This window comes from Periplaneta americana, chromosome 17, assembly GCF_040183065.1.
Source record: "Periplaneta americana isolate PAMFEO1 chromosome 17, P.americana_PAMFEO1_priV1, whole genome shotgun sequence".
Classification (NCBI taxonomy): Eukaryota; Metazoa; Arthropoda; class Insecta; order Blattodea; family Blattidae; genus Periplaneta; species Periplaneta americana.
This window is the reverse complement of record NC_091133.1, coordinates 19,646,519-19,663,529: the sequence shown is the minus strand read 5'-3', so window position 1 is coordinate 19,663,529 and position 17,011 is coordinate 19,646,519. Positions and strand designations below refer to the sequence as shown.

The following is a 17,011-nucleotide window of genomic DNA, read 5'->3' as shown; positions in this document are numbered from 1 at the left end:
CGCATATCATATTTATTTTGATGTACCGAAGTACATATGATATTTCCATGCAGATATTCTGCTTTCTCAGATGATGAGAGAGAGATGGAACGGAGAAAAATTCTCTCCGGCGCCGGGATTTGAACCCGGGTTTTCAGCTCTCCGTGCTGATGCTTTAACCACTAAGCCACGCCGGATACAATCCCGACACCGTTGAGAATCGTCTCAGATTAAGCTCCATTTCTTGGGTTCCCTCTAGTGGCCGCCCTCTGCACTACGTCATAGATGTCTATGCACGCAGGACCGAAGTCCATACATGTGTAGAGGTGCACTCAGATGAGTGACTGGTTGGTCGGGGTCCGACGGTATGGAAATATCATATGTACTTCGGTACATCAAAATAAATATGATATGCGTAATAAATCACTTCGTGATTTAAAGACGGCGCCCATACCGTCGGACCCCGGCCAACCAGTCACTCATCTGAGTGCACCTCTACACATGTATGGACTTCGGTCCTGCGTGCATAGACATCTATGACGTAGTGCAGAGGGCGGCCACTAGATGGAACCCAAGAGATGGAGCTTAATCTGAGACGATTCTCAACGGTGTCGGGATTGTATCCGGCGTGGCTTAGTGGTTGAAGCATCAGCACGGAGAGCTGAAAACCCGGGTTCAAATCCCGGCGCCGGAGAGAATTTTTCTCCGTTCCATCTCTCTCTCATCATCTGAGAAAGCAGAATATCTGCATGGAAATATCATATGTACTTCGGTACATCAAAATAAATATGATATGCGTAATAAATCACTTCGTGATTTAAAGACGGCGCCCATACCGTCGGACCCCGGCCAACCAGTCACTCATCTGAGTGCACCTCTACACATGTATGGACTTCGGTCCTGCGTGCATAGACATCTATGACGTAGTGCAGAGGGCGGCCACTAGAGGGAACCCAAGAGATAGAGCTTAATCTGAGACGATTCTCAACGGTGTCGGGATTGTATCCAGCGTGGCTTAGTGGTTAAAGCATCAGCACGGAGAGCTGAAAACCCGGGTTCAAATCCCGGCGCCGGAGAGAATTTTTCTCCGTTCCATCTCTCTCTCATCATTCTTTAACGTGTTAAGAAGTTCATCTATATGTTATCGATCCATAGTCTTTCAGTGGTGCCGATTGTTGAATTAACTCAATATTACATAAGGCTTGTTCTAGTCACATTTTTCAGATTGAAATTCTCTCTTGACTTCACCCTCGTCATCGATGGGTTGAAACCGGATTTTTCTAATAGGTAGAAGGAAGAAAAAATAAATTATTGGACTGTAATTAACAAGTAATGATTTGATTTTTAATGTACAGGTTTTAAATCACAATCCAATTCAGATGGTAATGATTTTGATGGAAGAGCTTCTAGATGTAAAATATTAGTGTAACCATGTAGCATTTGGGTACAGGGGGAAAAAGATCAGGGTCACATAAAGCAAATGTTTCAGAAGAGTAGATTGAAAGTTCGACCCTGACCATTTTTTCATCTAATATCTAATTTTAAATTATGTGTATCTTGGATGCTAATCATTTATGCGCAGTATATTTAACATGATGGTACAGTCACATATTAGTTATCTAATGGCAGTAGTAACTCGTTTTATACTTTTGGTGGAGCCTGGTCTTCCTTCCTCCCCACCCCTCCCCCATACCCTTCATTTAGCACAATTCCAACAAATATGAAGGCAAAACTTGTTAAAATATGTAGTGGTGGAATTTTTAAACCAGACCTTTTTTCCCCAGAGCACAGATCATATTTAATTCAAAAGAATAAAAGAATGCCCCCAGCTTGCTATTACATTTTTTACACCATTTGCAAACTTGTATTTATGCAAAATAAGTTTCTCATCTATGACTGCCATCAAAACAAAAACTAAAAATCACCCTGAACTTGAAAATGATATCATATCAAATACAGTAAAACCTGTCTGAAAGACCACCCCCATTGAGAGACCACTCCTAAAGACCGATTTTTTGAAGAACCAAATTAAAAATCCATAAAACCAATGTAAATCACACCCCTTTCCATACACACATTAGAATTTCAGTCAGTTTAATGCAACTGTCTAAAAACAGATTCAGTATCCATCTGGTACTGTTGTAATTGTTTTGAATTTATTTCTGAAAATACTGAAAAAGCTGTTTAAAACTGTGCAAACTTAATTGCATGTTCACAAAAAATAAACTGAGAATTTTCCATTTCGCATGCAGCTAAATTTTCTGAGTTCTTGAATACAGTGAATTGAATTATATTTCCTTTTGTAAAGTGATGTTGACCTGGAATAAAGTTTCTTTATAAATCTATTTTATCCCTGGCTGTTACTGTATTAACATATCGACCTTGCAACCTGTTATACAAAGTGTTTAAGTGTTTGAAAATATTAGTAAGGAAGGTCATTCTAAGAAGCGAAGTCTTGCAGGTATATTAAAAGTTCTCTTAATTGGAAAACTTATTTTTAATGGGTTAACCCTCAAAAACCATTTTATTTCGGCGTGATAAAGAAGATTTTCATTTAACAGACACAGGTCTTCACAAATTTTGGTGAAAATACGAGTTTGCAACACTCTTCCTTTATGGAATTTACAACTTCAATGACATGTTTTAAAACACAATCCAATTCAGATGGTAATGCTTTTAATGAAAGAGCTCCTTGATGTAAAAAAGCAGTATAGCTATGTAGCATTTGTTATTATCTCTTGTACAGTCCAAGATTGAAATAAAGAATGTCACGGCAAGTACATCGATTAAAGCCTCCCAATTGTAATATTTAAGGTATAAATTAAATGGGTAATGCGAAGATGTTTTGTTAGTTCAACAGTATAAAGAGCTTCACAATTTATCAAATTAGAATTACAACAACGTGATATGCAAAAAGAACATATGGGATGAGATTGGGGAAATATTGAATCAACCAGGTATGATCTTCATAGTTTAAGTTACAGAGCTATTCATTTTATTTCCAGGTTTCAATTCAGAACACTACAATGAAATAATGCACTCTAGCAGTAAATTACAAGTCTATTTTATGATTAATTCGAAAATGCGAACAAGTGAGCGATACTATAATAAAAATCCTAATGCACCAGGGGCAAAGTGTGCTATGAGACATTGAGATAGTGTCTACCCAACTTCATCTGTGTTTATAATAATTAAAATTCTAAGCTATATTAATATTTGGAGTTACGAAGTTACTGGTTACATCAATCAGTCAACATGACTTCATTACTGTAAGACGGCTTGCTTGCTGGCACTGCGCTCTTCCACAATATTCAACGACCAGAGCTATTGTAAGGTGAGAAGGAGACATGACTTAACACTGTCTCTTTGGGTCTGCCATTTGGCTGGTTTCGGGCACTGGACCAAGTAACATGCGCATGCGTAGCACAGCTCGCCATCAAATATCTTAGGAATGCTATGAGGCATTCCCAATATTGTCTCAGTTCTCTTGTGTCTAGGTGACTGGTAGGTTACAGTGCAGCAATAAAAGCTTAATTTCTAGCGCGCCGAGCGTTAATATTATGATGGGTTATTATTTATCAGTTATTTTTATAAAATGTGTGATCAAACCAATTCTGATTCAATTGACTTCATGAAATACACGTTTCTTGTCCTTGTTTTATGAACAAAAGTGCGACATAAAAAATCGAAAACCTACTCCCAATTTACACAAATTCCACAATTTGGGACATCTGGCCGAAATCTATAGCTGACCACTAGGATCCAGAATACAAAGCAGAGGTTAAATTAAAAATACACTATGATTGCGGAGAGAATACAGAACAATGATAAATTTAAAAATAAAGTACAATTTGATTTTGGAGAAACATGAGATTAAAATACATTGAAGAGTAATGAACTGAAGTAAAAAAAAATTACATAGTATTATACAAGTGTTTGTGTAAAATGGATAATGAATCTCTCAATACCATTAGACAAATTTTGTTAATGTCCTCATTAGAAAATTTAAGAGAAAGGAGAATGATTTTGGTTAACTTAAATGAAGTTCCCCTAGCGCCAAAAAGAAGTCCTTTCACTTCCCATGTATTAATTTTCTATCTCTCACTGAAGTGAGGAATACATGGGTTGTAAATAGACTTCTTTTCATTGTTAATGTTATTGGCTTGTTGATCATCCTTCTCAAAACGGACAGTGGGGTCAATGAGGCTTCTTTGATTCCGGCGGTCGATGGGTAATGGTAATGTGAACAGGAAATTCAAAACACAATGATATTCAAAATACAAATGTTTGACCAGTAGCACAAATAGAAATAAATTGTATTGTTTTGTTTGTGTTAGGTTTGGATGTGAATCTGAATGGAGCAAGGCCAGGTGCACACAGAATCAGACATGGCGAAGTGAGACGCGACATTTTGGTTTACAAAGCCTCGCGACAACTGATTTGCTGGCTGTGTGGGTTTGGAAAACTGGCCTAGGCTAGAAAATGGCGTCAATGAAAGAGGACTGTCTATATATGAGAAATTCTATTGTATTTGGTTATTATTTCCTAAGGATGCCTAATACATCTAAACATCTGTAGGATTGAAAGAGTCTTAAAATTAAATACTACCAATGTAGTGCACAAACGTCATTTTGTATGTTTATGACTACTTCATGACTCTCAATAAAGAAAAATAGTATATTAAATCAGTGAGTGAGAGTATAGAGCAAAGAACTAGGCCTACTACAAATTATTATTATTATCAATATTATTATTCACCTGCTGCTTTCATCTCATTTGCAATTTCTCACATATTTTTAGAAAACACATTATTTTCACGGCATTGTTTCAAAGATATTACAGAACGTATATTTCGTGTACTAAAACAACTAATTTATCCACATCGAGCTCCATTATGAATAATGTGCATTACACAACAATATAGTATTTGTAGATAGTAAAGCATGCAATCATAGCCACTGCTAACGCATGCACAGTACACTGCAGCTATCAGACAGTCTCCTCGCGACGAACTTCTAGCAGTCATTCGATGTTGTCTCTCTGTGTCTCCCCGTGTCTGCTCGCGACCGTCGTGCTACATCTGATTCTGTGTGCACCACATCATAAGAAATCAATGGGAGACAAGTACTATGAGACAAAATGTCACATCGCGTCTGGTTGTGTGTGCACCCAGGCTAAAGATGGCATCTTAACAATAAAAAAATGTTGAACATAAAGCATGTAAGCATCAATCTTCACAAAAACATTTAAAGAACAGTGAAAGTTTTCATATGTTAGGTTGAAATCGAATTGAACACACTGTCAGAAAGTTTGCGTCTTGCTGCTATTCAACACAATGAAAAAGTTGCTAATAACAGAAACATTCTAGGTCGCCTTATCCAAGCAATTACTTAGGCAAACAAGAACTCCCAATTCGTGGTCATCTGAAGACGAAGATTCAGCAAACAGGGGAAATTATTTATAACTTTTAGATTTACTAGCTGAAGACCAAAATCACTCCAACTCCAGTTTACAGCGACATACAGAATGATTTGATAAGAGTGCATAATTGACATGCTGCAAGAAAGAATAAGGAATGAAGTAGATGAAACACAATTTATTTTTGTTCAAGCAGACGACACAACTGACGTCTCATGCAGAGCTCAATTAAGCATTATATTCAGATATGCAATACAAGACAGAGGTGAGGAAAGATTCTTAGGATTCTTTCATGTCTCAAAAAACAAAAGTGTAGAAAGATTGTCGTCTATTATTGTGGACAACTTAAAACTCCAAAAGTAGAGAATAGACTAGTATACCAGACATGATGGGGCTTCTACCATATTAGGAGGTCATAAAGGTATTCAGACTCTTGTGCGACAGTCTTATTCGCATGCAATATTTATCCATTGTTATGCCCATCAAATATAGTGTTATTGAATGGCTCGAAAACACATTAAACAAAGCAAACTGTTTATTTGTGATTCTAACTATGTTTCACACATTCTTCTGTATCTACAAATAGGAGTGGACTCTTGCGGGAACAAGGTTTCAAACTTCCTCCCCACAGTGACATAAGGTGGAATTATCATTCTCGAGCTGCTGCAACAATAGATCTCATTTATCAGAATTGAGGTGGGCAGTAGAACATATTACATAACGATGATGATTGGGATCCAGTGTCAGTTAGTTGCACTTGGGGTCTTGTTAGAAAATTAAATGGCTAACTTTCGTGTTTTTGCTGTGCCTTTTTAGCAAAGTATTTTTGTTTACTGATAATCTGTTCAATGTGCTTCAGTCAAAAGGAACATCCGACATAAAACTTTGCAACAATTAAGTTAAAAAATGCATTATGCAATTTCAAAGAGATGAGGAATGAAGCTACAGTCCTTCACTGTTGTAAGCAAGCAAAACTGTTGAATGACAGCATTGAGTATAAGACAGAAGATGTCACCAAACTGCATATTCTCACATATGAAATTTTAGATTCATTGACTGTTCAAGTGAAAAATAGTTTTTGAAGAAATAAGTTTTGTGAAATGAATGTTACTCTCTACTTTTAATTAAACATTTTCCGATTTTTTAAATACCATCTAAACAAAAGGCATAAAATAACTGACATAAAACTCAAAAAGTATATACTACGCATTAAATAGGTCCAAATCCATGCAAATTAGCATATTTTATACATCTGCAGACCTGACAGAGAGATTTAGAATTTGAAATCTTAAACTCTTAGCTGGAATACGAAGACTGATATTGCTTAGAAAAGGTTCACAATCAATATTACCATTAATGACTTTACAAAAAAATAAATGTTAAGATCTTAACGTCTGGTAAATAAGCTACAGCAATTAAAATGATAATAATAATAATAATAATAATAATAATAATATCCATATTTTCAAAATTTCTCGCCCACTCCCAAATTTTAAGCATTGTCTGATTTTTTTTTTCTTCAATATCTTTGCTATGTTCTCACATTTCAGTTTTACCTTGTTAAAGTAGGAGAAAAAAAATTAAGCTATTGCTATTCAAATTTATATAATTTACATAATACAAACAGACAATTTATTTTTATTAAAAAATTATTTTCTTTTTTGAAAAAGTGTGAACATAACTTTGTTAAGTATATTATAGATTTATTAATTTGTCCTACAGAATTTCTCCTCAAATATTAATTGTTAAGTATACTTTAAAGAACATGCAGTAAAAATGTCAGCTTCCTAGTGTAAAATTTGCGAAATTCTTAGCAACATGAATGCAGAGAAGTAGGGAAAAAAAATATGGGAAAATAGTTTAAAAGTTTGCGTGTATTTTAAACTTCATGGTTGCTGTCTTTTAAGATACAATTAATGACACAACCGCTGTAGGATTCTAAAACTTCGTCAAAGTGCAAAGTCTAAGTAGTCAGCATAGATTCATTTCCTTAAAAAAAAATCCCTAAAAAATTACCAAATTTTCATCCATCCCTTTCCTTGTGGTGCTGAAGTCTAAGAGTCAAAAAAACGAAAAGGATAATTTAAATCCTGGCCCTTCTTTTCAGAAGACCTCCACGAAGAAAAAGGACCCTATTTGTTATTGGAGAAGAAGCGAAATTGCTGACACATTCTATGAAGATAGTGAAAAAATTAAGCATTTTTTGCGTTACGTAGTTGATAATGGGAGTGTCTTAATAAATAAAGATTTAAATCGGTTAACGGGAGATGCGACAGGTGTACGAATTATTACGGTATAAAAAATTCATCCATCAAGCTCGACAACTATCAGGCTCAGACTAAAAAAAACACAAGAAACGAATCGACGGCTTTTCTCGTGACCTATTATCATTCCTTGTAAACACATGCTACGCGTGATTTAAATAATTAAATTAAGCTCTCATATTCATCTGCTTCCATTAATACTTTTGGAACATGAGGTTTCTTGCTTGGTTTATCGAATTACCACAGGTTATTAATTGAGAAAAAATTCGCTCCGGGCCGGGTATCGAACTCATGACTCCCAGTTACACGCACTAGGATCTCTAACCACTGAGCTACGCCGAGACTCAATCCATAGTATCGGATCGGATCGAATCTCGTAAATTATCGATTTACGTATTTCCTTATTTCAACATACCTATTCTTTCAGTTATTTATCCAACGTGTCGATTCCTGTCGCTTCCGCAACTTATTCTCGTACTTCATGAATGTTTGTTAAGTTATTAATGAAGACAATTCGACACAACTCACATCTATTTTTTGCCTGTCGCTTCATGAAGTAATGAATATTTGCAATAATTTCTTGGTTCTGGTTATGCAATGCTTTTTTCCAATTAATTTAGAAAATGCAGGAGGCGAACGAAAGTCATTTACGGCACTCCCATGGATCAGACTGTACTGTGATGTATTTATTAATTAATAATAACGATACGAGAAGCGAGTGTGAACATATAAACAACGACAGACAGCCTTATCGCAATTCATTCTTGCAGTTCTCACAAAACATTGGCTCGCCTACTGGAAATGTCATTGAGGTCATCTGCCAAAATTGGTGCCTCCGACTATACATTGTGATTGTGATTTAATTGACGCAAAACTCTGAACAGAATTGTCCTCCCTCTGTTCGATCCTTTATCGTACATTGTTTATATTTACTCTTACTGATTACATTCAAACAGTCAGTAAAGTAGCCAATTGTTATTAGACAGAGTTAACGCAACATTTGCTGTACAAAACATAGTTGGTTCCCATAAAAAAAAAAAGTTGACTCTAATATCTTGAAAATTATTTCATGTACAAGAAAATATATGATGTGTATCAGATTTCACCTTCGATGTAATTTAACTTGTAATTGTCGCTTTGTATATTATATCACATGCTATCGAAGGTGAAAGAGTTACGTGGGCCACCCTGTAGAGTTGCAGAACAATATGCATATAAATAATTATTATAAGTTGCATGCAATTTAATTATATTAAGAAATTGTTTGTGGGATTTAAAAATGTTTGGATGTCTACCCTTATTATAAATGTATGCTTTGCCACTGGAATGCACCAAATGAATTTTTTCCAGTAAGTGAGCGCCTACATTGAAAATAAATGTGTGTATGTGTTCCAATGCCTACCCACTTCAATTACATGATTCGGGTTCCGCATATTTTGGACAAATGGCAGGAGTGTGACCCATTTTCAAGTTGCACACTACTTAAAGTAAATATTTAACTTTAAAGCTGTTTTATTAGTTTTTTACGTCATAATATTGGACCCAGTGGCGGCCGAAGGCCATTCTGTCAAGTGGGGCACAACCTTAATGATGAACCCTGAAAATTAAAAACATATAAAACCAATTTATGTGCACTAACCTTTCTAATTCTTGTAGATGAGCTCCATGTTTCGGTTCTTTCTGCGAGAAAAACCTCTATAACTCTATTGTTGAAGTTCGGAATAGAATGTACCATCTTTCTCTCAATTGAGAGCACTGCTACGCCCAGAGGAAAGTTAAATGGAATTCTAAGCGTAATTCACATAAATGCGCAGATTCTCACTCGTTCGCACTCACAGATCACGGAACTGCCTGCCTTCTTACTACCGCAGCACTAGATTTGGGGAAACTCAGTTGAAAACTGTAGTGTGCACTGAAGGCGGCAAAACGCCCGCCAAGATTCTCTGTTGTCAATGACAAAGCTTTTTGAGAACTGCCAACTTCATGTATTGTAATGTAAACTTTCTTTTTTGGATACGATGGAAGCATAAAAGTTTACAGGGAGCATTAACAACATAACTGTGACAAATGAATATCTATATATACATACACACGTGATTTATACAATGAGTCGAGCTTGCAAATTAGTAAACTTACATTTAACGTTTTTCATGTCAAGTTCAGCTGTAAAATGTCGTCTGCTATTCAGCAAGTATCAACACCCCTAAAAATGGCACGCAGCTAATTGGACTGTTCCTAAACTAAAGAGGCTTGGTGGGCACGGCAAATACAGTGCCCAAGCACACAGTCTGAGGCAAAGAGCTCCGCCTTCCTACAACTCACACCCCCATCCCTTCCTCGTCCATCGTTGGGCACGAGAAGAGAGAGCCCATTTTATTACCTGTTCAGAAAACTTGGGTTTCGTAGACTACTACACATTCTGAAAACATTAGTAGCAATGAAAATGTGAAACACTTTAAGTTATTATTTCATAATGCAATTAAAGAGTATTATAATATAATACGATAATAAAAATCACTGGGAGGGCACGTGCCCATGTGCCCCTTAATAAAAGCCGCCCCTGATTGGACCTACAACAAAAATATTCATGTCACGTTTTTGACGAAACAGTTCTAGTAACACTGTTTCTAGCTTCTCTTATTTCGAAGCTTTCAACTTCCTTTTGCTTGGTTCAGTACTTCCACTTTGTTATAAAATATGATTTTTATTTGCCATTTTATTTAAGGCTGAGACTGGTAAACCTAATTCCTTTTATATATTATGATGTACCGAAGTACATATGATATTTCCACAAAGATATTCTGCGTCATCACATGATGAAAGAAAGATGGAACGGAGAAAAATTCTCTCCGGCGCCGGGATTTGAACCCGGGTTTTCAGCTCTACGTGCTGACGCTTTAGCCACTAAGCCACGCCGGATACAATCCCGACGCCGTTTAGAATCGTCTCAGATTAAGCTCCATCTCTTGGGTTCCCTCTAGTGGCCGCCCTCTGCACTACGTCATAGAGGTCTATGAACGCAGGACCGAAGTCCATACATGTGTTGAGGTGCACTCAGATGAGTGACTGTTTGGCCGGGATCCGACGGTATGGGCGCCGTCTTTAAATCACAAAGTGATTTATTACGCATATCATATATATTATGATGTACCGAAGTACATATGATATTTCCACGCAGATATTCTGCGTCATCACATGTATCCGGCGTGGCTTAGTGGCTAAAGCGTCAGCACGTAGAGCTGAAAACCCGGGTTCAAATCCCGGCGCCGGAGAGAATTTTTCTCCGTTCCATCTCTCTTTCATCATGTGATGACGCAGAATATCTGCGTGGAAATATCATATGTACTTCGGTACATCATAATATATATGATATGCGTAATAAATCACTTTGTGATTTAAAGACGGCGCCCATACCGTCGGATCCCGGCCAAACAGTCACTCATCTGAGTGCACCTCAACACATGTATGGACTTCGGTCCTGCGTTCATAGACCTCTATGACGTAGTGCAGAGGGCGGCCACTAGAGGGAACCCAAGAGATGGAGCTTAATCTGAGACGATTCTAAACGGCGTCGGGATTGTATCCGGCGTGGCTTAGTGGCTAAAGCGTCAGCACGTAGAGCTGAAAACCCGGGTTCAAATCCCGGCGCCGGAGAGAATTTTTCTCCGTTCCATCTCTCTTTCATCATGTGATGACGCAGAATATCTGCGTGGAAATATCATATGTACTTCGGTACATCATAATATATATGATATGCGTAATAAATCACTTTGTGATTTAAAGACGGCGCCCATACCGTCGGATCCCGGCCAAACAGTCACTCATCTGAGTGCACCTCAACACATGTATGGACTTCGGTCCTGCGTTCATAGACCTCTATGACGTAGTGCAGAGGGCGGCCACTAGAGGGAACCCAAGAGATGGAGCTTAATCTGAGACGATTCTAAACGGCGTCGGGATTGTATCCGGCGTGGCTTAGTGGCTAAAGCGTCAGCACGTAGAGCTGAAAACCCGGGTTCAAATCCCGGCGCCGGAGAGAATTTTTCTCCGTTCCATCTCTCTTTCATCATCTAATTCCTTTTACTAAATTGATGGTATGTTACATGTGACTTTCTACTTTGTTGATAACTTTTTTTTTTCCGGTTATCAATAATGCCTTTTGTTTTACACCAACTTCCACTGTTATTTTCAACAAAAGAAAATGCTAAAATACACAGAATAACACAGTATTTCACTAATCACTTTCTATAAAACATATAGAACGTGAACAAATGTTAAATATTATGTTTTATTTAACGACGCTTGCAACTGCTGAGGTTATATCAGCATCACTGGTGTGCCGGAATTTTGTCCCGCAGAAGTTCTTTTACATTCCAGTAAATCTACTGACATGAGCCTGTCACATTTAAGCACACTTAAATGCCATCAACCTGGGCTGGGATCAAACCTGCAACCTCGGGCATAGAAGGCCAGCGCATACCAACTGAGCCAACCAGGCCAACTGATCAAATGATCTCACAACCATTGCAACATAATAAATTAGCAAAATATTAGGTTCATTACCTGAAAATTGCTCTTCTCATGCAGAAGTTGGAATTAAAACCTATATTCTTATGGAATTGTTTCCAGGGAGAAACAGTTTTACCATTTTAGAGAGGAAACATTTTAAACTGTATCTTATTAAGCAGGAGCCATTATAAATATTTTTCTATTTAATAAAAACATAGTGTCTGCAATACCTGTATATGTTTTGTAAGAAATGAAACATGCAATAAAACAATACAAAGTCGTTCCTTGTATTAATCCACCCTGAAATTTTAAAAACTTTATTACAGATGTAATGAAACAATAATGATAATTTTATTACAGTGCCCTTGCTCACCGTCACTATCATCACCTTCTATGAAGGATGCCATTCATAGGTCACATGGTGCATTGCATGGTCACAACTTGTATTGGAACAAAAACAACCTATGCATGTGATATAAACTTCCATTTCAGTTGCTAACTCAGATCAGTTTGGTTATATAGCAGCCACAACACAGGATATCTTGGTTCATAAAAGTGAAGAAACCATATTCAAAATATGCTGTAAAATGTTAGTTTTGTACGTATCAAAGGGAAAAAATATCTAGCAAATAAATATGTTTTAGAATCATGATGAATATCATGAAGTATCATACTCCTGGCAGTTCCATATATTGTTGATCTGTTTGTTGGACGTCCCACAGATCTTCCTTTGGTTTTTTATTATAGTATCACTCACTTGTCTACATTTCCGAATTGATCATCTAGCAGTGTTGTTATTTACCATTAGAGCAAGCGCATTATTTCCTTGTAGTGTTTTGGACTAAACCTGGAAATAAAATGAGTAGCTCTGAGGAGGATTATTTTTAATTACATTAGCTTTGCAAGAAGAAGAAGAAGAAGGAGAAAAAAAAGTATAGCAACAGCCATTTCATTTACGCCTTGCAATTGATATATTGTCATGACTTTATTTTTATCTTGGCCTATATAGAAATCCATCTAGAATTCTCTGAATGGAACCTGGTCATGCAGGCAGAAGCAATATGGCCAAGTGGGTGATGCCTAATTTAAAATAGTGCAAAGAATATAAATCCGAATAAATCCATTCCAATAAATAAGTGCATACTTTAAGTTGATACTTGAGAATTTCTAAGACATCCTTCCATTTCTCACTCTCCTGTCATGGAACCTCCAGTTTTCTAAATACAGTAGAAAACTCTTACTTTTCGAAGAATAAAGTACAATAATCCGAACTAATTGAGAACAAATATATGGGATTATTTTAATGAGCTTAAAAAACACAAAACACATTGTACACTATTTTATATTTATATATATATATATATATATATATATATATATATAAGATGGTAGAAATCGTCTTTCTTTCTTATTCTATTTAACATTCCTGTGTATTCAATTTACATACCTCTGTGGGTAGAAGAAGGAGCTTCTTTGGATCATCTTTTTTGTAGTATTCTCTCATTTCTGTGCTTTCCTTTACTGTACACACATTCGGTAGTGTGTTCGGATTATCAAGGTTCTACTATAGTTGAAAATGTAGTCAACCACTCATTTCACTTTTAGCTCTTTTAGTAGGCTTACTGAATTTCTTTTGCAGTCCCATTTTGTGTAGTCTGTTTCTCAGTGCATTAATCTCATTTTGCAAGTTGCAATTCTAATAATTTGTTTATATGATTCCATATGGCATAAACAAAAAGTATAATAATTTTTGTTACATGTTGAAATCCAGTGAAAGAAAAAAATATAAATGTTATCTCAATAGTGAGGATGTGAATATTACTTGAAAACACCAGAGCATCTTAGACCACTTCAAAAGAAGCATAAGTAGGACAGAAACCTAATCTATTATCTTACAATTTTCCTCATAAATCGAATACTCTTATATGCATGCTTTTAAAAATCAACTTATACCTTCCATATATGTTTGAGGACCATTCTCTTCCCCTTAGTTACTCTTTCGTCTCTCAAGGCACCATGAACCAGTTTTCTAGAAATACAGTTGAACACCAAACAGGTGGGTTATACACCAAACATTGAAAACTGGTAGTAGACTACATGTAGCTACTGCCTACATTAGCAATGATGAGTTGTTCCAGGTAATTCAAGGTGTTGCATGTTGAAATGGGCTGTCTCTATGAAAATGTAGTTCAAAATGACCATCATCTTGTTTTTTTTTTTTTTTTTCTGCAGAACCACCTGTCTTGTCTTCTCTTTCCCCAGAAAGCTTGTCAAACATTCTGCTGCAGATCAGAATCAGTATTCTTACTTTTCGAAGAATAAAGTACCGGTACATACCACACAGAATGTCTTATCACTAAACACTCCAGGGGACTCATTTCTTGAGTTTTAACACAAATTATATTGTTTTTTGGATCAACATATCGCCCTTCTCAGCTTCAATTTCATGAAAGGTGTATTACCCATCATGCTTTGATATTCGCAGGTTTACAATCAGTTTGCATAGTATATAGGTAATACACACATGAAAATTATGTACAGAATATACATGATAGTATGCTTTCCTTTCGTTATCCAAAAGGATTATCTTCTGTGCGATTAATAGCTGAATAAAACCTGTAACATACAGCTTCAAGACACTAAGAAAAAAAACATAGAAGAGACCAGTTTTGCTGGAAATATCACAAACACTGGTTGTAGGTTACATTTCCAAATATTAAGCCTCTTGCTGTTATTTCAATTTCTCGAACTTTTCTGTTTCAAAATCACTATGAACTGCGATTTAATTTAGGCATTCCAAGTGTTTCTTTTCGTTTTCATAAGGTGTCCCATATCATCTTTCATGTTACCTCCAAATTTAGTGTTAGTTGACCATCTTTGAAGAAGTTTCTATACCACAAATTCATTTCTTTTATCTGTAAGAACATTGTGCTTTTAGCAGTGGCGTATACTGGTTAAAGGGTTTGGGCTACCGCTGACCCTATTATTACACAAAATATATCTAACAATTACTTTAATTTTAATTAGTATGGTAAAACTAATAATACAAAATTATTACATTATGTTATATTATAAACTTTTTCTTTTGTAATTTCCTTGGGCTACCGCTGGTAGCCCCGGTAGCCCGCAAAATACGCCCCTGGCTTTTAGTGGTATAACATCGAATGAAATAAAACAATCAGTGGTTTATATGTTATAAAATTACTGAAAATAAAGCTCTTTACTAGTTTTTCAACATGCAAACAGATCTAGTTGTTTACTGTCAAAAATGATGGCTTGGTCCTGAGATTTTGTAAAATATAGAGGTCTATTTTCTTTTCAACACTCATTATTCTGCATTATGTTACATAATATGTTAGTCATCGAATGAATAAATTCAATAGGGATGGGATGATACCGTTTTTTGTCAATACTCGATACCAGATACCGATACCAAAATTTTGACATGGATACCCGATACTCAGTTGTTAAAAACATCTTTGTAAATTTTCCAGATGATATGTACACCATGTACTACACGCTGTTGAATGATTAGACACAAATGAACTACACACTACAGTACTGACAGTAACACTATAACCTGCTAAAAGAATCTTCGAAGCTGAGAGGGAAGGGTTAGGGAAAGTATTGTAACTTTTTAATTCAAACAATAATGTAACTTTATTGTCACAACAATAATCACTTTCTATAATTTAATTTAAACACTCCCGTCAACAATGGGATTTGCACTCCACACAGCAACACAGTATTCGTTATTGCACTCCACAGACAATGACAATTCACTTGGATTATTGAAAACAACAATGTACTGCTAATCTCAACTAATGTTCACAAAGCACTATTTACAAAACAAAACTGTCAGTTCTCAGTTTGTTTGCCTTGGCTAGATATTCTAGCTCATTCACTCAAGTTCACAGTATCTCGAACCCAAGACTTTCAGAGACAGTCCACTGAACTTCGAACTCAGGTCCCCCAACTGCGATCCACTCCACGTCGAACCACAGACTCCGGATATGCCGCACTGGCCAGGACGCTCCCACAGTTGCGGACACACTCCGGTTGAACTCCGGTCTCGAAGCTGGCTTCACTGCTACACAGGACTGACTGGCTTGCTGACCAAAAACTGAACTCTCTTCTCCTCGTGTCCTGTATTTATTAGTTAAACCACACTTTCCAGAAACTACGACCCTGGAAATTTCTGCTTCTAGAGACTTGTTCTCGCTGCTTCGTTTCTTCCCCCTCTCGGCCGCGGCCCACCGCACCTTCCCTTGCCCTCTCGGCATGCAGACGTTCCCCTTACGTCCCCCCCCCCCCAGTGCTCATTGGGCTGGCCTCGTTCCTTCCACGCACGCCCTCCCTTTTGCAGGACGCGTGATCGAGTCTCGACGTGGCTGTCACAGTATAATATGGTATGACTTTTATAGTGAATTCTAATTATTTTGAAAACATTAAGAATAGCACCCTTCTTTTCTTCTTCTCCCAAGAACTGTTATTGTAGGTAGCTAGGTAGTACATCTCTTCTCACACCATTGTTTTCACTCCCTTGCATCACTCCTTTTACATATTTTAATTACAAGTATTGTAACTAGTTCTACGAATCTATGGCTTATTTTTCTTTTATATTTACGGTATTATATAGTTATTTATAACTTAAGCTGTTTTGAGAAGTTGACAGCAATAAACTGAAAGGTCGGTACTCTTCCCACACCACAAGTTTTTGTTATTCAGTATTCACTAATTGAACTGACTGGCAATAGGAAAAGGATAGAGGCGACACATGCATTGTATTGGACAGAGAACAGGTATATTTCTGTTTTCTATTCACTAATTGAGGGAACTGT

At 36.7% G+C, this 17,011-nt stretch overlaps 1 protein-coding gene and 2 non-coding genes across 4 annotated transcripts in view; 1 reads left to right on the top strand and 2 right to left on the bottom strand.

Annotated features, from left to right (window-relative positions):
- Window positions 1–104: 104 nt before the first annotated feature.
- Window positions 105–176, bottom strand: TRNAS-GGA (transfer RNA serine (anticodon GGA)). The gene has a single exon. It is a non-coding gene; the product is annotated as a tRNA-Ser (tRNA).
- An 807-nt stretch (window positions 177–983) lies between these two features.
- Window positions 984–1,055, top strand: TRNAS-GGA (transfer RNA serine (anticodon GGA)). The gene has a single exon. It is a non-coding gene; the product is annotated as a tRNA-Ser (tRNA).
- A 10,682-nt stretch (window positions 1,056–11,737) lies between these two features.
- LOC138693213 (uncharacterized) overlaps window positions 11,738–17,011 on the bottom strand; it is a 394,304-nt gene continuing 389,030 nt past the window's right edge. For both annotated transcript variants that reach the window (XM_069817007.1, XM_069817003.1), the window contains exon 22: window positions 11,738–13,017. In XM_069817007.1, the coding sequence (XP_069673108.1) occupies window positions 12,989–13,017 (29 nt within the window). In that variant the 3' untranslated portion in view covers window positions 11,738–12,988. The remainder of the gene's footprint in view (window positions 13,018–17,011) is intronic.